General features: G+C 45.6%; 1 protein-coding gene across 4 annotated transcripts in view; it reads left to right on the top strand.

The window, feature by feature from the left end:
• Lar (tyrosine-protein phosphatase Lar) overlaps positions 1–22,405 on the top strand; it is a 761,776-nt gene that overhangs the window by 699,594 nt on the left and 39,777 nt on the right. For 3 of the 4 annotated variants that reach the window (XM_084576898.1, XM_084576897.1, XM_084576899.1), the window contains 7 exons: positions 117–227; positions 348–620; positions 1,002–1,292; positions 6,003–6,103; positions 6,596–6,791; positions 7,597–7,881; positions 9,090–9,395. In XM_084576898.1, coding sequence (XP_084433024.1) covers positions 117–227; positions 348–620; positions 1,002–1,292; positions 6,003–6,103; positions 6,596–6,791; positions 7,597–7,881; positions 9,090–9,395 — 1,563 coding nt within the window. The remainder of the gene's footprint in view (positions 1–116; positions 228–347; positions 621–1,001; positions 1,293–6,002; positions 6,104–6,595; positions 6,792–7,596; positions 7,882–9,089; positions 9,396–22,405) is intronic. The other variant, XM_084576900.1, reaches the window with a different exon arrangement.

The following is a 22,405-nucleotide window of genomic DNA, read 5'->3' as shown; positions in this document are numbered from 1 at the left end:
ACGGGTGTCGCCTCCTCCGACTGACTTCGTACGTAAACCATGTTGTGTCGACGCTATCTACTCTCTTCATTACTCATTCATGACTTTATTACTCGTGATGTCATTTTGCTCTGCAGGTTCCCTACAGATATACGATGCCCAAGAGGAAGACCAGGGCAACTATGAGTGCATTGCCGAGAACAGCGTGGGCACTGCCATCTCGCCCATGGCGACCCTCTTTGTTCGCGGTAAGTGGATGTTAGAACTAAGCTCTCGTTTTCTGTTGTGTGTACCATCATCATCATCGCTGGTGATTAGCGACTCCGACACTGCTCCGCGTATCAGTGAGATGACCTCTGTTGCTGCAGTGCGTCGGGTGCCACCCTACTTCTCGATCCCACCCGAGTCGACGTACGAGGTGTCACCAGGCGCCACGCTGAACCTGACCTGCGTGGCCGTTGGTTCGCCCATGCCGTACGTGCGCTGGCGCAAGGGCCCCGTTGACCTGACCCCCGAGAGCGAGGTGCCTGTGGGCCGCAACGTGCTCGTGTTGGAGAATGTGCGCGAGTCGGCCAACTACACGTGCGTGGCCGGTTCGACGCTCGGCAGCATCGAGCATGTCTCGCAAGTGCTCGTCCAAGGTAAGGTCGAAGGCACACCGTTGAGTTCTGGAAAAATGTCCGCGCAAACTGCAGACGTGTGAAACAGTAGAAAGATTTGGTTCTAGCGACGAGACTGGAAAGGTGGTGCATTTGTCGTAAATCTTTTGAGTGTGCAGGACCTTTTTGCATCATTAATCCTAGAGTTTTCAAGGAATGCATACTTTTTGTGGTTAAAAATTGTGGCCAGTACACCACCCTTAAAGGGAACAGGCACTCTATTGGGGACAGGACATTAGCTGGATCTTGGTTTTTGTTTTTCACCACCCTTAAAGGGAACAGGCACTCTATCGGGGACAGGACATTAGCTGGATCTTGGTTTTTGTTTGAGCTGCCTTTGTCCCGTTTCCTTCACTCCGGCAGCGCTGCCCCGGTCGCCCAGCAATCTCGCTGTGTCCGATGTGACGGCCACCTCCGTCCGGCTGTCGTGGACGTACGAGGGCAGCGGCTCGGACAACATCCGCTACTACGTGGTGCAGTACAAGCCGCGCCAGGCCAACCGCGAGTACAGCGAGACGAGCGGCATCACCACGCCGTTCCACCACGTGCGGGACCTCAGTCCGTACACAGAGTACGAGTTCTACGTCATCGCCGTCAACGACCTGGGCCGGGGCTCCCCCAGCGTTCCAGTCACCGTTACGACGGGGGAAACAGGTTGGCTTGTTTAGGCACAAAGGCCAGCGTTCTCTGCCAGTTCTTTAGAGAACTGGAATTTGTTGATATTGTAACCAACTCTGCCGCGAAAAGCTAGCAATCTGTCATTGCCAACACAAACACAATCGAGATAATGTTCAAAATGTCTTGAGTGGTGGTGTGAAGCTTGCAGCCTGTTGATTAAAAACTCAGTGGCTTAGATGACTCCATAGCAGATGAACCAAATGCATGCTGCTGTAGGCTTTAGCGCTTAACTCACCAGGTGATGCCTATGATATTACTTGCCACAAGTTGCCACAGTAAATTCCTTAATGACGTGTCCTGTTAGTGACACGATTAGTTAAAATTTTTCTTTCTCCAGCCCTGCCTTAGTGGTCACTATTCGTGTAGCAACTTGGAGAGAGGCTTCGCAGCTGGTTAGCAAGGGAAACTACACTACACTCCCTGGTTTATTCCAGTTGTCATTTTGCGACTTGCATTTCAAACCACATCTGCTCTCAGTAATGTCGAGACACACGCCTGCCTAAGGATAACACAGAGTCACGTGGTCGTTATTGCTGTTGAAGTGAGGGAAGAAGGAAAACCTGTGTCTGAGGCCATTATTGGAGCTCTGTGCAAAAGAGCGCTCGCTCCTCAAAATGTGGTCGGGTATCCACTGTGTCACATTTATTTTAGCTGTAACCTGTTTTAATGAATGTTGTGGTTCAGAAAGCGAAGCCAGGTTTTTCATGCGAGCCACGCGATTTAAATGCTTAATTTAACGAAATCCCGCCCACAAGCTTGCATCTATAGCTTACTGCAAACCGGCGCAGTTAAAGGGGCATGCATCTCTGGTTTCGTTTTTAGCACTTCATTCGCAGCTGTTGCAGGGATCACTACTGTCTGCAGGGATCCGCAAGGAAAGCAATATAATAGAAAGGATTGCAGGAGTGCAACCATTGCTCCTTTCCTTCCTGCATTTGTCCTCTAGCTGAAACACATTTGACCTACTATGTGTTTTTGTCTTGTTGCAAGGCTGATGTATCGCTTTCTCATGCTAGATTTTTTTTTGTTTCCATGGGTTTTATTGCTGCGCCAAAGCCATCACAACCAAGCACACGTGTTACTGCCTTGCGGTGTGTGACACTGTTGGACATTGTTTGCTTTTCGGCATCGCGTCGCTACTGCTATTGCCCGAGTTGATAGCGGCATTTCGGAAGATTGGAGGCTCGGAATCATATGGGGAAATTACAAGTACCTCGGGGTATCTGTGGAGATTGTAGTCGGAGTGGACTCGGTCACGATGTGCAGAAGCATGTGTCATCTACTACTTTGTGGGTGTGGCAGCCGGTGACATTTCTTCAGAGTTCAAGGGGTTACCTTGTAGCTTTGTCTTTATTGTGCTGATATTCATGTTCTAGGGTGAAAACACGTCAAATGATAGCTTCAACTCACTGTGTTTAAAAATTACTTTGGCACCCTTTTATAAGCATTGCAACACTGAGTTGTTTGGGAGGTTGAACTGCCTGTATCAGTTGGCTATGTAATGGTCTGGAGTGTTCAGAAGTAGTGTTTGTGGTTGCCTTCACATAAAATCTTTTAATTCATGTGAAAACCCCTAATCAACAGGGTAGAGTTGTTGTTTCTGTAAATCCGACCTCCCAGTTTTGGCACGCTTTGACCTGAGACGCCCTTGCGTCATTGAAATCGACCATCATCATCATCACCTCCCAAAAGCAGTTGAAGCATTAGAGGTGAAGATGCATTATTAGGTCTGCGAAGATTTGTATTTTTGTCCCAGCATTCCAAAGTGGAGATACACAATCGCCACACCTGTGGGAGGACCCTGACATATGATTTTAGCCAGTGCTCGTTGTGTGTAGAGCCAGTGCTTAGCTAGTGTTAGCCAGTGCTCGTTGTGCGTCTCGGGCTGCTGCTGCTGCTCTCGCTGCCGCTGCAGTGTGAAGTGCTTCTGCTTATGTGCTTTTGTGTGTGCCGTCGTATTAATGACCACATCTTTTTTTTTTTTTTTTTCCTCTTTGCTCTTTGCCTCTCTGTGCCCTTACCCATTGCTTCTCCGCTGACCAAACTACTTCTCATTGGCTGCCTTGTTGTTCTTCTCCCTCGCCCCTCTTCCCTAAACATCAGCGGATCTGGCTGGAGGGAGCAGTAAGTGTTAGCGCTGCTTGAGCCTGATGCTTTTCTCACATTTCTCAGCCTCCCCACAACTTCCCCTGTGGCTTCCCAATTCCCAGATCCCATTCCTTTTGCTCATGGATGGGGAACGCCAATGGCGTCCTCTCTCAAATCATTGCTGCTATTATAAATTGGGGACATGGTTGCTCCAAAATTCCCCACTATTTTGCTACAAATTGGCAGCTCCCAATTTCCCCATTCCCTAAACATCTTCCCTATTTATGAATTGACTGCATTGTAATTGAGGATTATACGAGTTTTCAGCTGTGTGGGTGGGGCCTGAATGCATGGCAAGAGCAGGGCAAAGGAGGGACTTGCTTGCATACGAAGCTTTGCTGATACTCCCGGCCACTAAGTGCTTGCATGACACAGGAGTATCTTTTGCTGCTCCCATGTATTACGTGCTTCATGGCTAGATGTGCGCAATTCCTTTGCAGTGTTGCTTTCTGCTGCTCTTTTCACTGAAGGTTCGGTCAGCGTCGGTCTTAAGTTAACCCGTTGAGACACAGCATAAACACTGCACAGAGCACCGTGGCCTATTTCGAGTGGTCTCAATCTTACTCAATGCGTTGCTGCGGTGTTGACACCAGATTCTGTTTAAGGTTAGAAGGTAATTCATTTTGATTTTTGTATTTGCATGTTTAGTTTTTACCTTGTGAAGAGTAACGTTAAATAAAGGGCATCACGTTTGACCATGATAGAGACATCTAGTAGTCACGTTGGGTTAGTGGTCCAGACAGCAGCGTCCTGTCCTTGAACTCAGCTGGGTTGTGAAAGTGTCATGACAAAGTCTTTCAGGCTAAATCGAAATGCAGCATAATCTTAAGTGGTGGAAAATCATTTGCTTTGTTTTGTCCGTCACTGGGTAAAACATGCTGCTTATATGGCTGCTGAAAAATGGCAGCCAGCTTGCTTAGTGCAAGCAGGGATGTGAATGGCAGCATCCGACATCTTTAATAGTGAACTGCTGGGCTGTCTTTTGCCAATACCACTCTTTTTTTTTCTTAACATTGCCCTTCGATTTCTGTGGTTTGTTAACAAATAACTGTTACCTGAAGACCATTTGTTTAGCCAATTCCTATAATTCCCCATGACTCCCTAACCTTTCCAGTGTAAGTTTGTTGGCAGTATGTTGTGATAACACAATAATGTTCCGCAGTAAGACATAAAATGGCCTTTCTACCTTAGCCGCCTTTTGCTCAGCTTTGTGATCTAGCTTGTCCTCTCCAATCCTTGCCTGCTTCCTAAGTTTCCCCTGAACCTGTGTCTTCTTCTTTCCTCCATCATTCTTCTAAGCTCGAGCCTGTTCTAGTGTAGTTTTTGGCATCTGTTGAAATTTCCTCGTGTAAAGGAAATGGGGAAGCTTTGGCTTGCAGTTGTCCTTGCTTCTTTTAATTTCCCTTAATTTTGTGGTGTTCTTACCTTTTTAATTTTTCCTTGCCTTAATTTTATTCTTCCTATTTCATTAATTTTTACTCTTCCTCTTTCCTTAATTTTTATTCTTCCTTTCTCCTTAATTTTTATTCTCCCTCTTTTCTTGTCCCATTTGCTTTTCCTAGATACATGTCCCATTTGTTTACGAGTCATGAAGCAAATTCGTGGATATAAATGCAAAAGCTGAAGTCGTAAATGTAAATTTTCTTTCAAGTGTTACAAATGTCATCCTCTGGTTAATTCCTATCCAAGTTTCATGCCATTCTTGTTTTCTTTTTTTTTCTTTTTTAGTTGGGGATGATGACTTCGGCATGCAGCCCTTGGTAGACTGGTGTCATGAGCTTTCTGCACTTTTTTCATGATTAACACTGCAGTTGTGCCCATTTCTCCAAGCTTCTAGCTTACAAAATACAGTTCTTTTTCTCTCCAATGTTGCCTTCAGGCCACTGTCACCTCCCTAGGTTTATGGACAGAAAGTAATTTAAGGTGTATATCAAAAGCTTTTTGTTCTCTTTTCATTTTGTTAGTTTTACAGGTGCAGAAATATTTGCAGGATATACCCAGAGCTCAAATGCTTGGGTGTGATTAAGAATTTTAGATTTAATATAAAGAGATACGTATTTAATCCTCAGCTGCACTACTCAAATTTGTAATCAATGCTTTATTGATGTTGATTAAATCTTTTAAAGTGCTGATATAGGTGCTTTGGAAGTGTGAAACAAAAAAAATTGCTTTGGCGAGTGAAAACTCTTTGAGGATTATGCCGTCTGTCGAAGACAATGATAGGTTGCAGATACTTGCTCCCTGAATTCAGCATTGTGTTTTAGGTTGTACAGCCAAGAAACATTTTAATTTTGGCCCTTTAAAAACTCACAAAGCACGTTTCATTTCTTCACACCTCAGGCACGTATTAAAAGGGTCATCTTTTATTAACAGCGATTAAAGGCACGCATACAAGTAGGACTGGAAGCTTTATACATACTACAGTGAAAGTGTTGCCTGCGTTGCTATTTTGATGATGATTTCCTACCAAAGTGGAGAATAGCGGAGTCACAGTTTCTCAAATTACTTCTTTCAACCTTTCTTTTTCTTTTTTTTCAGAACCCGGCAGCGCCCCCCGCAATCTCCAAGCGCGAACCTTGAGTTCTAGCACGGTGGTCGTGCAGTGGGATCCCCCGAAGGAGCCAAATGGGCAGGTGATGGTAAGTAGCAGCAGCCACTCTGTAGGTTGTTTGGTGATGCTTTTCTGCTTTATAAGTGGTCCCATTTCAAATCGTCAAATGCCTTTCGAAGTAGTGAGGAAACATTAGTGGTCATAACGGCTTCATTTTGTTTTTCTGTCTGTTCTAGCCTATAAAAGCTCTGCGTTCGACAATAGGGGTCTCTTTGTAATAATGAGGGCGTTATCTTGTATTATCTTGCTGATTTTGTTTGCTTTGAATCGGCTTCACTCTTCAAATAAGTATATTGCATTATACCACATATCGACATTGGTCGGTATTGCAAGCTTAGATCTTGAGCCTACCGAAGGCAAGGAAGAAGAAAATGCATGTTATCCAGTAGTGAAGGAAAGGGGATGAAGTTTATATCTTGATTAAATCTCTTCCCTTTGCAGAGTGCAGATAGGGGAACGTGTGCTGTATGGAGTCTGCCACATTCTTGATTCCCCACACTCCTTCGTTGCGTTATCGCAGGGCTACAACGTATACTACACCACCCAACCCAGCATCCCGACGCAGTCATGGAGTGCGCAGACGGTCGACAACAACCAGCTCACGACCATCAGCAACCTGACCCCGCAGACCATCTACACCATCCGAGTGCAAGCCTTCACTAGCCGTGGCCCTGGCCCCTTCTCCTCGCCTGTGCAGGTTAAGACCCAGCAGGGCGGTAAGCACTCCTAGGCTTATCTAGAGCAAATTACGGAGGTTTGGAGGAATAAAACTGTGTGACGCATGCCTCCTAACCCTCTTGGTACACCTAGGAGACTCCCGATTTTTTTTGCTGAACTTTCTGATGGTACGACCTCTACCCTATATATCCTGATATCTCCTAATATGTCCTCCTGATATCTCCTGATATATCCTGATGAGTGGCTTCTGCTGATGCAAGAATCTGCAGCTGCGTCGTAATCGCCAGCATCACCATCAGCTGCTGCACTGCATCATCAGCTAAGCGGCCGGTCAAAGCCAAATCGTGCCAAAGCCAAAGTAGCCCGGCCTCGTTGCATTTAATGTTTGCTGTTGCAGTTGCTTGCATGTGTGTTTAGGGTTAGCTAGGCCACCCGCGTGCGGTGCACAGTGAATTCTTCTGTGCCTAAAGTCACGACACTATCGAAGCCCAAGAAGACATATTCTCCGACGTTTTTTGCAATCTTGTACTTCTGAATTTTCTTGCTTCGGGACAACCAGAAAAGGCAAATGTTTTGCATTTGCCACTGCATGTGGACGTGACGGCAGTGCGTCCGATGGCAGCAAAGGTGATTTGAAGCCGACACTAAACTAATTTCTGATCCACTGTTGATGAAGTGCCATCAATATGGGCCATGCTTCGAGCAAAACTACTTCGACTCATGTTTGGAGTTAGTATTGCCTGCCACTGTAAGGTCCGTGCAAAAGGACTCATTGGGCACTGCCTGAAAGTTTAGTCGACGTCCCCTACCCATCCTTGACGGTCTTCTACCTCTGCCGGGCAGTGCCGAGCCAGCCGCGCAACCTGAAGGCGGTGGCGGTGTCGCCGACGGCCATCCAGCTGAACTGGACGCGGCCCCTGGACCCGGCCGAGACGGTGCTCGGATACGAGCTCTACTGGAACGACACGTTCACTCAGCAGCAGGAACAGCGCGCCCTGCCCGATGGCCAGAGCTTCCTCCTCGAGGGACTGTACCCGGACACTGTGTACTACATCTGGCTGGCGGCCCGCTCTCGCGCGGGAGAGGGCGCTGCTACACCACCCCTGCCTGTGCGGACGGATCAGTACGGTGAGTGTGCCACGCAGGTGCGCGCTTCGTCTTGCTGTCATTGGAAGGCAAGTGTTTGACCGCGTCAATGTATTTCCTCTTCACAAAATGACAGTTTGAAGCTACTTGTTCTATGTATTACAGCTAATCTTTCTCGTGTACTTAACTTTGTGCACTTTAAGTTGCAAATGAACTAAGTAGAAGGCTGTACACTGTTTCTTAAGGGGTGTAAATATGAGAACTTTAGCTTCACTAGCTCTCTTCCAGAGCAGCAAGGAACCAAGTGTGAAAAGGTCACTTGAAGTTCAGTGCACTTTCTTTTTTAATCATTCCATTCTCCAATGTGTTGAAGCAGCCTCTTAAGAGCTTTCCGTTGAAGCAAGTCAAAGGTACTTTTGAAACTCACATGTCCAGCATAATCTGTCTTTTGACCAGCAATGGCTGGTTGTAGCTATGCCAAGTTTTAAACTGTCTGTTATGCACAACCAAAAAGGCTGGGGGTCATTTTGACAGATCGGGGATGGCAGCAAATGAACCACTCTTCAGCCACATCCGCGGCATGTTAAAAAAAAAAAAAAAGAAAAGAAAACTGACTTGGCGTTTGTATGAGTGCAGCATAATATTTCTAGTGTGTAGGATCTTTTGGAGCCCTGAAGTGAATCTGTCGTCTTGTCCTCGTAGCTATGCTTAAACAAATTCGTGCACTTCTGCAGCTTGCCCAGCTTCTGCCGTCTGTGACAAAGGCAAAAGTGCAAAAGGTACCTAAGACTTGTGAAAACTACCAAAAAGAAAAGAATGCAAAGGCACGCGAAAACTGCAATTAAAAGGGCTTGTAACTTACCAGTTCTTTCCACCTTGCGTTGCAGTTGCGTTCCTTCTCTCTCTCTCTCTCTCTCTCTTTTTTTTTTTTTTACATCTTGTTGTACCATTAGACATCAGTCCCTACTCAGCTTTTTAGAACACATTAATGCCCCTGATTGCTAGAGACTCGGAACTGAGTGTCGAAGTTCATTTCACTCATGAGAGGTTGAGAAGGCAGTTCCTGCGGCCATCATTCGTCGCCACCTGTTTCATCACCTCCTGGCTTCTTTCCACCGCCGCACGCGTCCAGTGCACACAGCCTCCTCTTCTGCCTTCGCACTGCCTTACTGTGTACCCACTGCGTCACACATTGCCCGCCCCTTTGTGCCTTCCCCTCACCCTCCTCAACCCCCGGGCGCATCACGCAGTGCCGGGCGCTCCACCGCAGCAGGTGCGCGCGGTCGCTCTTGACTCGCGCTCGCTGCGCATCAGCTGGGAGCCCCCTCCGCGGGAGCTGCACAACGGCGCCATCACCTACTACAAAGTGAAGTACATCCGCGCTGACGCGGCTCCCGGGGCAGCGCCCTACGAGGCGCTCAAGGGACCCGCCGAGCTGTCACACACGGTCACGGGACTGGACAAGTGGACGGAGTACCGCATCTGGGTCCTCGCCGGCACGGCCGTTGGCGACGGGCCCGCCTCTCCGCAAGTTGTCATGCGCACCGACGAGGACGGTACGTCCGGCGGCGACGGGGGACGTGACCCTTGACCCCCCTTGCCTCTCCCATCCCCTCATCTTCCTCCCGTTGCCCCCGCCCTCCTTCTTTCCTTCCCCCCATTTTCCCCTCACTTCAATGTCCCCTATATTATTTCACTTTCTCCGTATTCTTTAGAGCTTGCTTCATTTCCTGTTGCTTGGTCGCTTTTCATTGTTTTCAATTGCAAAGGCTCTATGTGGCATCAGGGTCAGTATTCAGTAAAACTATGTTAATTTAGAATTCCGCAGGCCGGCAAAAATTTTGGAACTGTGCAATGGCCCGAGTTAACAAATGGCCTCCGCATGGTTGCCAAGTGCCATTCACATTGTAGCAAATCAATTTGGTTCTCCTGCGTGATAGTCACAAGTTTTTGAGGTGTGAGGGAATTTTCTCAAACTGTAAGATGCCTTACAACAGTGATCTGGGCTTGAAGCATAGCATAAACTTGGTTGTGAACAAAGTGTACTGCAGTAGTTTGGTACATGATTATATTGGCTGAGTGCTACGGTCTGATTTTGAAATAATTTTGAAATTCTTGCGAAGCTCTTAGGGTAGCGAAATGAAATAGGAGCGAGCTGTATGTAACAGTTCCCAAGATGTGACGCGACTCGATTACATCAGCGTGGAGCCAGAAATAAAGGCGAGGTCAAATTTCGGACAGGAGCATTGCAACTGGTTTGGATGAAGAGCTTACTTGTGGCCACTTCAACCAGCCTCACTCAGTGCAAGGGGTGTTTACCAGTGCGTTTCTCCCATAACGATGCAGGTCATATGTATATGCATCATTAGACAAGGTCTTGTCTCCCGGCATACACTTATGTGGGTTTTCTTGGAACGCTGTGTAATGCATGTGCTACTCTGGGCAGCTGTAGTGCGACACAGTTTTTCGAGGTGTCAGTACAACCTGGTACATCACAATTTTTTTTTTTCAAATGCTCAGCTAACTGGGCTTAAAGCATAAGGCAAAGGTTAGAAACTAGTTCATGTCGTAGCTGGAAGTAGATAAATAACTAAGAGCATGGTAATATGGGACAAGAAGCCCAGCTTGAAAGTTTGAATTATGACATCACCTAAGGCACACACTCAATTATGAGGGCTAGAGATGTTTGGTGTGGACGGGCGTCGCACTGACCTTGAAAGAGGTTTGGAACACTGGCAATGCATGACGATCCATGCGATATATGGCCCGGAAGCAAATCTTTTGGGCTGCATACTTTCGAGGATGGATCTACCTTGTCTATCAGCTCGTTCGTTCTAGCCTCGGTTCACGCGCAGTCCAGTTTTTGCATAATTCAAGTGAAGGTTTATGGCCCCAAGGTCATTGGCACCTCTTGCATTGAGTCTGGCTGGAAGCATTAAGAAAGGGGCTGGTTCCAGTCATGATGCTTTTTTGAGACTTTTGCTGTCGTGCTTCATTTATATTCATTCTTATTTGTCCTTCAAAGTTCTCTCTTTATTCAGCCTAAGATGATCTTTGTTTCATGAAGCAAGCTCATCTTTTCTCCTTTTTTTTTTTGTGTGTTTGCAAAAGTATATCCCAAGGGTCCTTTCCACTTCCTTTCAGTTCCTCCTTTATTTTTTCCCAACCCCCCCCCCCCCCCCTCCCCTTCATTTTGCACTCTGTCCTTTACATCAGCGTCTCCTCCTTGCCACAGCACTTCCTGTTCACCTGATTCCCCTCTTTTTCCCCTCCTTTCCATTCTCTTATTCCCCCAATTCCCTCCACTTATCTCTTCTCTTATTATGGATCCTTCTTTCCTGTCTTTTGTGGGCCTCTTTGGTTTCATTTTCCTCTTGTTCACCTTTCCACTTCTCTATTCATTATTTTCTCCCTCAGCTTTTCCTTCCTTCTTTCTTCCCCTTCCTTCTTTTTTCCACCTCCCCTCAGTTCTCTTTGTTCTTGCCATCTATCCATTCTTCCTCTTTTTCCAATGTCTTCCTTTTTATTTCATCTTTTCAGCCTCCTCCTCTCTTTTGATCTTCTTTTTCTCTTTTCTTATGGATGCAGTTCACTGTACCTCCTGAGTGTGTTATTTTGCATTGCTTTTTTCACTCAATCTCCCTTGATTTTATTTTCTTGCCTGTGTTGCAGGCACCATTTTTTGGCAGTTTTCATTCATTTATTCTGGTAGCTTTTGTTCATCTAGCCAGAACTCCACTTTGTTTATTTTTCATTGTGCAGTTTGCTTAACACTCTTTGTGCTTTCTTACTGGATTTTTTTTCTTCAGTGGGGCATATCCTTTCTTGCTTTTTTTTGTGTGTTCTTTAGACTCCCTAATTTTTGTTTCTTTGTTATCTGCTTATTTCTTCTTTCCTCTTACACCAGGAAGCTTTTTTCATTTTTCTCTACGTCGCCAACAGCCTTTTTTTTCTACTGTGCTTTGGTCACCTTTGGCTCTCGTATAGTTTTATTTAATTTTCATGTAGTGTAAGCAATGGTCAGCGCGGTATGAAATTGCAGAGCCATAAGTTTAAGTATTGTGCAGTTTGGGGATTCTAGGGATGCTTTTTTAACTATTGTAACTAACTGTAGCATGGACTATTTCTTTCAGATCACTAAAGCAAGAGTTCTTTTCTTAGCTCTATTTTAAAGTTCTTAAACATGTTTTTTAATGTCTTGACTATCACTTTTTTTTACTCTGGCGATCCGTCTTTTAGCACCACGTGTTTGGCACATTTGTCATTCTGCTAAGTCAGGAATCACTGTCTTTGCAGTAAGGCCTAATGCTTCAGTGTAGGTGTTTTAGTTTTCTTCTAGTGAAGGTGCGACAAAGCCCGAAAGTATGTTTGTGTGTTTTAAGGTGATTGAAGGATACGTGGTGCTTTTAGTCAACTCGCCACACCATTAAAAATCGCAGCAATGTTTTACGCGCAAGAATAAACGAGCGCTAGAAGCAAGTCTGACAGATACAGTTTCTCAGACTCTCTTCATTTCCCTGGTAAAATATTTTATGGAATTATCTCTTCAAGTAGGATTGTGGATGCTGCGGCCTTGTTGTTGTCTGCAATCGCATTGCTTGGCAACTTATAAGGGTAATCGTTGGCAGACGAGCTTGCCTGTATTTGTTGCACTACGACACTCTGCATAGATGCAGCAACACTCTGTGTGTTTCTGTGGCTCCAACTTTCCCCAATTGACCCCTGAAGGTCGTCCTGAAAGTCGTTCTGTCCCTGGTGTTAGAAAGTTCACTATTCAGGACGATTTGAGTTAGTGATCAACCAACATGTGTAGCTCACTGATGCGCATACTAATCGAACTTCGTTATATCAAGCTCAAAGGGGGAAGGGGATAACCTGACAGTTGAGAAGCTTGTCTTTAGCCTAGAAGATAAGATAAGACACCAACTGGCATACTTGCTTGCAGAGTATTGCTCACTAAGAATTGATAGGGCTAACAAACTTCCTTGATTACATGTCGAGCGTGTGCTACTTTCTGAGAAAATTGTGACATAGTCTAATGCACTTCATAGTGGGGTGAGAGCAGTTGCATGAAACAATTAGGCTGTCAGGCTAGGTTCTTATTACTTGTACATTGAAGAACTTTGCTCCTCATAGGTAGAGCAGTCCTAGTTCACTCGGGCGCTTGCAATTTTGGCAGTGCAGGCATTGATACTGGCTCCTTCAATTTCATACTGTGCCGCACCGTTATACCATATCTTCTCTTTCCTTCCATCCTTGCACTCTGTCTTGGCTACCGCCGAGATGCTTTACCTCTCGGTCTAGATGCGTGGCATTCGGGTAGAGCTGGCGCAGCGCTGGTCACCCAAGAAATTTTAAACTGCATTCTAGTAAGGCATGTAATGCGGCCAAAGATTCTTGAGCGTGTCGTCATTAGTGGTGTGGAAATTGCATTCATGAAGCTCTGAAAAATTAGGAGCTCTTCTTCACATCAGGTTTGCATTGTTTTGTTATTTTGATAACTATCTTTTCATTTTTCTCTCTATAATAATAAAAAAAATAGAATTAATCTGTTTTTATGAAGTTTTTGTTTGTGCATCATGTCTGTGTGACAAATCACGTATAGGTAATGGTCACGTTGGATGTCTTAGTTTCACATTATTCATCACTGAATGCTCTCGGAACTTGTGAGCCCAAAATGCTTACAGGTAGGGCTCTGCAGAATAAAACCATATACACACAGTGCAATCTCGTTAATTTGAACTTGCCAGATTAAAAATTTCGAGTTAGTATTTGAGTTAATACTTTGGCTGTGTCAACTTTAGTTCCGATAAATAGGCTCCCCATAACTCAAACACTGAGTAATTAGAACATATCGTTGGCCTCCTGGCTGTAGAAATTTGACCTTTTTTTTTTCTGTTCATATATAGTAGTATATATAAAATGTAACAAATGCGTAGGACTTTGTGACATTGAGCTATTGATTGTAGTGTCTTTTCTAATTTTGCATTAAAGTAGCAGTACAAAGACTTTCACAGCGCTCTACTCCTCATGCCAAGCATCCAGGCCTTCTTGCTAGCTGTGTATCTTTCTCTCTACTCTTTGCCGTTGCATGCTGCTGTTGTCTGCACCGCAACGATGCATGTCAGTGTTGTCCACCTCCTTTCTCTCTACCTCCTGACCCGTGCACGTCTTGTCTCGTAGACTATGGTAGTTGCTTCCCTTTCACAACCACTCACACCATGCACAGCTAGCAACACACCAAACAACCACCCGTCCTTTTTTTCCTCCTTTTTCACTGACCCCCCCAAACTCCTTTCCACAGAGGGGCTCACGACGGCAACAACGAGAGAAGGCCTCGCTTTTTGACCAAAGCCTTTCTCTTCGCTACTTCTTCTACTGCCATTTTTTTTTCTTTTTACTCTGGAATCCTTTTTTTTTTCCCAACTGCCTTGCTCAACCTTTTCGTGCTCTTTCTTGCTTGGGAACACGGGAGCAAGAGCTCACGGGAGGAAAATGTCACTCTCTCGCGCAATGCAATTATTGCCGGATATGTCTCCGTGCTATGCTGACACCTTGTGTTCCAAAGGGAACTAAGAGACATCTGCTGACATCTGGTGGCTCGAAAAGAAACTACACCCATACATTTGTCTTGCCTGCTGGAGCGTAAACTTTCACTGCGAGGCGTACAGACGTTGTTAAGAGCTTGCAAGCAGTTTTGAAGTATGAAATCCCTTTGTAATTAAACCAAATTTAAGTAGCTTGTCTCAATAAAGGGCTTTTTGTGAAGCTTCTGTCTGGCTTATCAACATATTGACATCGGATCTCTTCTTTTCTGACTGGTGTTTCATAATCTACTGCTGACAGTAAAATTTTTCCTGTCCACTACATACCTGCAAAGCTGATATTCCGTGCCACTAGGTGTGAGCGGGGAGTGCAACTGCTGGGATAGTTCTCGTTTTTTTCTTGTGTAAGTGTAATATATCAGGATAGTGTTTATACTGGTGGGCTGCTTATCCTCCTCTGTGCTCTTGCTGTGTGCTCAAGGGAATTGGGCGTGGAAGCACGTTTTGAAACAAGTCCACCACAAACTTCTACTGTACATACTGCCACCTGCAGCTCTTTTCTTCTCCTGTCTTCTTCGGAATTTTTCTGCTTGTCTGTGGCTGTCAGCTGCGCCCAACTTCTTTCTTGCTCTCTGCTTTTTGCCACTTTTTAACTTTTTTTTCCTAAGCAGCTTGTGTCTCCGCTTTTTTTTTTTGGTGCTTCCTGCTGTGTACACACTTCTTTCTGATCAGCTGCTGGTGTAGTTGCGTGTGGACTTGCGTATTGTGCGAGAGCGTTTTTGGACGTTGGGCAAATGATGTGCGTGTGAGTCGCTGCCACGTCTGGTCTCACCTTTTTCTCTCTTTTTTTTTTTTCTTTTGCGATCTCTCTCTTTCGCTGTTTCCTTCACTTCACACGTGTTGATGCCACGCTTCGCTTGATGCTTTTTGACACCACCGCGCGTCTTTCTCATCCTCATAGGTTACACACAGTTCTTTCAGACCTTGCATCTTTCGTCTTTGGTTTAAAGTGTGTTAGTTGCAGGACAGGTTAAATGAAATTGTGGGTAAGAAAACACCTTCATAGTGTATCTGCCAGATCAGTATTTGTGACACAAGGTAAAGTGCGTGGCCTTTTTTTTAGGTGGACACTTTTTGCTAAGCCAGTCACCGCAGCAAGTTGATTATACAACATATGTAGCGTTGTGTAGTAAATTCACACACGATGCAGTTAAAACGTGAAAGCGATAGCACTGCTTTTGTATGCTGACTTCTTCTGTGGACCTACTGTATGTGCAGATGTAGTATGTATCTTTTGTTTATGTCTCCACCAGTTTGCCATGGCAGACCTTTCACAAATTGACTATTAACTATATTAACTAAATTACCTTGTTGGCAGGAGCTGTCCTTAATGAAGACTCCACAATGTGGAGAAGTTAACTATCAGTATTTGTCTAGTTGTCTATCTTTTGTTGCCTTGGAAAAGAACGAGAAATTATATAACAGTATGTTGTAGAAACAAAGCTGATATATGCAGAATGCTGTCTTAAGCCTGCAGGCGGCATTTCTTTTGAGCCTAGCTTGAAGTACAGCATGTGCTGTGGTATTGTTTGGCCATTATTAAAAACCTCGAGGTGACCAGTTTACCAGATACATTCTAACAAGCAGCCCTTGGGTGATGCTTCGTAGCATTTTTTTGCGCCATACTGCAGATTTGAGCTCATGGAAAGGTCTGCCATGTCAGGTGCTGGTCGAATGCATGCGCTTGTTTCTTTAAGAAAAGAAATGCAGTCATCTGTCTTTCTCTTTCCATCTCTCTCTCTGTGTCTTATCATTTCATTTCATTTCTCTTGTATACGTACTTGTACACAAAGGGCATGTAATCTTAGCCATATATACTATATATATATGCTATGTATGTAGCCTGGTAACAGTGCTGTCTCGTGAATGCTTACCGATCGAACCTTTCTCTTCCGGTTGTGTTTCTTGCTGTTCTGTGCTCTGTATCTTCTTCCCAGCTATGGTGCCAGCTGATATCTTGAATCTCTCTGTCTTTCTCACTGTTCTGGTAAATGACTTCTTGTCTTCTTTTTTATTTGTGTTCCGTCCTTTGCCTTTGCTCTGTACTCTCACCTGTACCTTTGTAGTGTCTTCTTCTTCTTCTTCTCTCAGTTCTTCATACTCCAGACTGTGCCCTCCTGATCTCCCCCTCCCGAATTCATGAACAGAATTCAGCAAAAAAAAAAAAACTGGAAAAATAGAAGTGTTTTCTTTTTTTGTCATTTTTCCTGCGCTATATCTGATTTCCTGCTTTACTTCTCTTGTGCATTGTCATTTCCCATGAGTGGCAGCTGACGTCTGTGGGATGTGGATGTGCGGAAAAAAAAGCTTTGCCGCTGCCGCGCAAGCCACCACCACAAAATTCGCGCACATACTGCAAAAAATAGAAGACCTTTTCTTGGCCACCTGGTGTTGAAACCGGGTAACTAAGCCGCTAGTTGGTGCTGCAGTAAACTTGATCTCGCGCGCGCGCACATACTGTAAACTTTTGCTGGCAACTGTATGCATGAGAAATTCAGCTTCTTATCTCATTGCAGAGTTCAGTGTTTGAAGTAGGTTGTGGAAGTTCGATTAGGTTACTCTCACTGAAATTGGCAGTGTCGTTTATTACTTTGTTTCTAGTAGTGACGTGAACGTAACTGTAAAATAAACTGGGCACTTCGCATGCCTGAGAAAAATAAGAATGTTTGTAGCACAAGCCATGTCTGGCTCGTGCTTAGTGGTAGGGCCGTGCTAGCAAAAAAAAAAAAAAAAAAGAAAGAAGTGCATTTGAGTACTTTATTGGTAATAATGTGCTCATGACTTCAATTGTAGAATGCAGAGTACTATAAGGTTTTCAGGTTTTGTCAGCTTTCCTCATAATCACAGATATCTTTTCAGCTCATTGCACCTTTTCGTGTGTGCTCATGTTGTAGATGTACTTGGGAAAAGGTGCTTGTTATTTGCATCTTAGGATTCAGCCCATATAGTTCACGTACTTTCAGAATAGGTTGTTCATAAACAAAGAAGTTATTGTTGAAGTGCATTAATATTGTAACCTAGAGAAAGTAGTGCTACCTTTCATCTCTGTTGATTTTCTGTCATTATGTATTCACAAGTACAAAGAGGTGTGACTCATGGTTTACTGTTTGTACTCGCATAATGCTCGCACATCTTTTTCGCTGAAAATTGATGTGAAGTTGGGGGTGCGGTAATTATGCGGGGCAAAATTTTGAGCGAATGTCTTGGAGCGCTAAAAGCAAATTTTAATACTAGGTGGGAATAGGGATTCTTAGGCCAGCTATTGTAGACATAACCAAAAAATTACTTTCAAGCGAAACTTACCTTTGTTATAAAAGTACGGGGTCGCCAAAAGCACTAATTGCTAAAGAACTTTATTTGCCACACGTAGCTCATCATCACTCCCCACGTTTCATGGTATAATGTCCATCCAAGTCCATTCGAGTCCGTATCGACACTGCAATCGCTGCCTCCAGTAACATATTATACAGAACTTGTCGATGCTGAAGTGCCTGCTTGAAGCGCGATTGCCATGCTCTAGTACATAGTCGATAGTTTTCAGCCTAAACGCAGCTGTATAGCTTGTGTACCACCCCATCGGCATGCGGCACCAAGAACACAGTAGACGTTGGAACAGAACAAGTAACACGGACGGAACGAAGCAACAGTGACAAGACACGGAGACACCTTTCAAAATGGCGGAAGCGGAATGTAAAAAACGACTCAATGAGCATAACTGATGATGATGATGATGATATACTTGAGCACGCTACTGCCGCCTGGTAGCGCGTGCACACAACTAGGCCAGCTAGTTTCAGTATTGCTTCAAAGATGGCTCTTGCTACTACTAGTAGACGACTCGCGCGGTGGTAAGTTTAGTGGTGCGATGCTTATGCGAGGAAAAAAAAGAATTCTAATTTTTGAAAGCCAATGGGGGGGTGCGAGCAGCATTACGCGAGTGTCAGCATTATGCGAGTAAATACGGTAGAATATATAAATGTAAGGGATAGCGTTCTTTGTTTCTTTGTTAAGGAGTTTTTTTTATATAGTATTCTCTTTTTCTGTAGCAATAATTTTTTTCAGTAAAGCAGCTTGAAATACAGCCTAGCCCAGTTATAGCAAAGTAGCGGTTATACCAAATGAAATTAAATCTTCCGCTCTCATTTTTACACTTTGTAGGCAATTTGAGTCTGGCCTTAATGAAGTAAATAAAAGCGCCTCAAAGGAAACAGCGAACAGGTTTTGCTGTAAGTGAAAAATGCTCTACCAGTTGGAACATATTTTTACACTTTTCAGGTAAATTTTTATGCGAAAATAAGGGCGAAACTCTTCTGATGGCCGCATGCATGGTGTTGTCTGCGAAGCGAAAGGTAGCTTCATTGCATAGCTTGGCTCGCTGTCCTCTTGCTGCGCCGTCCATGAACGACGTGAAGTCCTCCACAAAGGTGAAAGAAACAGTAAAATGAAAAAGGAAAGTGATTTTTTTTTTATGGTGATGTCACAGAGAGTGGTCGAGTTAGCCAATCACACATCTTGAAGTTGTCTCTTCTCGGTACTCGGAGCAGGGAGAAATTGCGGGAGCATTGTGGGTCATGGAAGCACTTTCCATTTCCTCCGCTTTTGTGGACCTTATACCCTTTCTTATATGCCCGCAAAGATGCCATTGCGCCTTCCTGCCTTGTTCCACTTTTTAGCTGTAATACCTCATGGCCCCTGACTTACCTGGGCAATTTCGAAACAGGGACTTATGAGTTAATCCTTTTTCTCTGAACCAACTCTGACCACGCTTGCCGATCACCGATTTCTCGGCTATGGTGAATCTCGCGAGCCCCAACATCTCGACGGGCTAGGGAAAGGTGTTGTCTTTGAAGACGACGAAGCACACATTTCTGGACGAAGTGCGCCGAAACAGGGAGTGTGATATCCTGCAGATGTAGGACAGTCCACACTTTCAGTGATGATCAAGAACAGTGGCAGCCTTCTAGATGACGATGGCTTTGGCTGTGGGGACCGGAAGGGGATCCGGTGCAGCACATGTACGATGCTGTAGAAGCCACAGCACTTTGCCATTGGTTCGTTGGGGCACGGACAAAACCAACCCACTCAATAACGAGCCCACATTGCTCATGGAGGCCAAGCAAGGACTTGAGCTTCAATCTCAGTCACGAAGGCTTTGAATCGGAAAATGGTTGGTTCCAGTGGTTCAACTACCATCAAACCCACATATAATAATATTGAAGTGCCATCATTGTTATAACCAGGTTAAGCTGAAAAAACAAAGGAAACATTATATATTACACATTTAATGAGGACGAGGTAGCTTACACTTATTTTGTAGCAGGAAGAAACCTGTAATTCGTAAGCATTGTCTGTTTCGCGGCAATCTGGCCGACATCTTTCTGCATTGCATCCAGCTGCTGAACATAGTGCAGTGGAAGGTTCTTAGCAAAAGCAAAGTCCCGCAGGGAGGTGATCAATCTCAAAGCCTCCTGGTGAGACGCAACCTGCACAGGTTCCGGTTCATCGTCGTCGTCGCTACTGTCACCGTCATCCACGCCAGTGGCTGCTGCGACGATAGCCTCGTCTGTGAGCTCTTCGTTATCTGCTTCTCATTTATCGCGAGCATGTAAAAATTCAAGTCTCGACTTGTCGCCGTCACTACCGCCCACTGTGGACCAAAGTTCGGTCATCGCCATGTCAGCAGGAGCTTCATGACCTTTTGTGTTGCCAGCATCCCCGGTGAAGCCTGGGGCCAAATCCACGAAAGAGTTCGCTTTGGAACGCGTTCGCTTTGCCGTGATGTCAATTTGACGCAGGCATCGGGGGGAGAAGGGTGGGATGAACGCTGGGTGCAGAGAACAGCCAATCGGCTTTAATGGGCGGTCCCATTTCGGTTGCTCTGCCTTGGCGCGGGCCTTCTCCTCGGGAGCCGGAGGAAACGACATCCAGGTTTTCTCCGTGCTGACACGCATGATTGCCTGAACGACGGCCAAATTTGTCCGGCTCACCGACGACTGCGGGAGCCGTATAGTTGCCTCGCTGCCGACTGCCTCCTGGAAGTCTCCGGTAGCGAAGTACCGCAGCGCGCCGAGTACTTTCCGCTCTGTTGTGAGCGTGCTTTTCCTCGTTGGGCTAAGGTGGGGTTTTAGCTCTTAGCATAGCCGGCGTACAAGCCCCTTTGACAGTCTGAAGTGTCTTCGGAAGGCATCGTCAGGCATGTCGAAAGGATCGTCATGTGCGCGCGACCGCCGAAGCCACCGATCACATTCGCTGAGCACTGTGAACAACAGCGTGGCGACGGGGGGCACGTACGGCATGATTCTCACGCTGAAGCGAACGCCACTTACAGAGTTCCACACACAGCGACCGAACGCGTTCGCTTTCATTTGAGTGACATGTCTCGTGACGTCAACGAAATCCGTGGTCCCGCCTTCGTGAAATGGCGTCACCGCCATCGGTGGCGACACGCGACCAATGGAGCGAGGTGGCGAGAGAGAAAGCGAACGCATTCCAAAGCAAACTCTTTTGTGTATTCGGCCCCTGCCTTCCTGAAGCGGTTCATGATTGTGGAGGAGCTTACTTCTACACATGCTTCAAAAATGAACTGCAATGCCATCAGGAGCGAGATCTTCAAGTCTGGTGCCGGTCGGCATTCTCGGACAGAAATGTAGAAGTTCAGTGCGAGCCTGAACTTGTCATTGATACAGTGCCTTGAAGCAAGCAATCATGCCTGCAAGCCTGCAATGGTGTTATGTGGGATGAAAAAAACTTCCACATGGTGCGTAGTGCAATTGTCGAGCACCAGTGCCACCTTCCTGCCCTCCTGCTGCAGCCGCTGATCAAACTCGACCAGCCATTTGAGGAAAAGCTTGCGCGTCATCCATGCTTTCCCATTATAACGGTAAAAAACCGGGATCCTCGCGGCATCACGAAAACAGCGGGGATTCCTGGATTTCCCTATGACGAAGGCGGTGCACTTGCCGCTGTCGTCCATGTTGGCACGCAGGAAAACTGTCACGGGCAATTTGGTTTGCTTGGCACCCTTACATAGATTGCCCTTGACACCGTGTGTCTTTGCCGGTAGCATCTGGAAAAACAGCCCAGTCTTGTCGCCATTGTACAAGTCCCGGTTCATGTATGCTGGATTAAATCCATGAAATATGGCAAAGAGAGCACCTTAGTGAAGCTGCATAGTTTCTCGGCTTTGCCAACGACCAAGTCTCTCTTAAGTCTGAACCATACCTATTCGCACAGATAGCAAACATGATCGCAAACATGATCTGGTTCTTGCTAGCCTTTTCTCGCTTGAATTTTTCTATCCTGTCCGCGACAGTCTTCAGTGGCAGCAGTCAGAAGAACAGCCTTATTTTACATGCGTTGTAAATGTTCTCATTGGTATACGCATGAGTCTGATTGCAGTACTTGGGCATGATGTCTTGCTTGTCCTTGGACCGTTAGAGCCTCCCATTTCCGGGCTGGGGAGTTTTTGTGACCAAGAGGGAATCCGAACTTTGCCAGCCGACAGGACCGATGAGTGGAGTGTCGTTCGATAGTGCATTCAGGACCCACTTGTAAAGACGACACCTTTCTCTTTCTTATCGAGTTGCACGGGTTTGTGAGACTCGGCATAGCCAGGAAATGGAAGGTCAACAAAGCCATTCAGAGTTAAATTCTGAGAAAGGGGATAACGGTGTAGTCTCTTCTAAATGAGGTCAAGGGTCACAAGATGTTGGAGGTAAGGAGCTGAACAAGGCTGGAAGGCATGATGGCATCATGAATGCATGATGAGCGACAGTGATGTCACGCATGGTCGTGCTCCCGCAATTTCTGCCCGAGTACTGAGAACTGAGAGGAGAGAAATTCAAGAACCATGATTAGCCAAGTCGGCGGCTCTCCATGACATCATGAAAAATTGTCCCTTCTTGCTTTACTTCTTTCTTGCACCCTGCTAAACGCTGTTCAAGGCCGGAGCCTGGGAGTGG

Source organism: Amblyomma maculatum, chromosome 8 (genome assembly GCF_055883805.1).
Source record: "Amblyomma maculatum isolate TAMU_Amacu chromosome 8, ASM5588380v1, whole genome shotgun sequence".
NCBI lineage: Eukaryota > Metazoa > Arthropoda > Arachnida > Ixodida > Ixodidae > Amblyomma > Amblyomma maculatum.
Note: the sequence above shows the minus strand (reverse complement) of the source record. Positions and strands in the feature narration are given on the sequence as shown.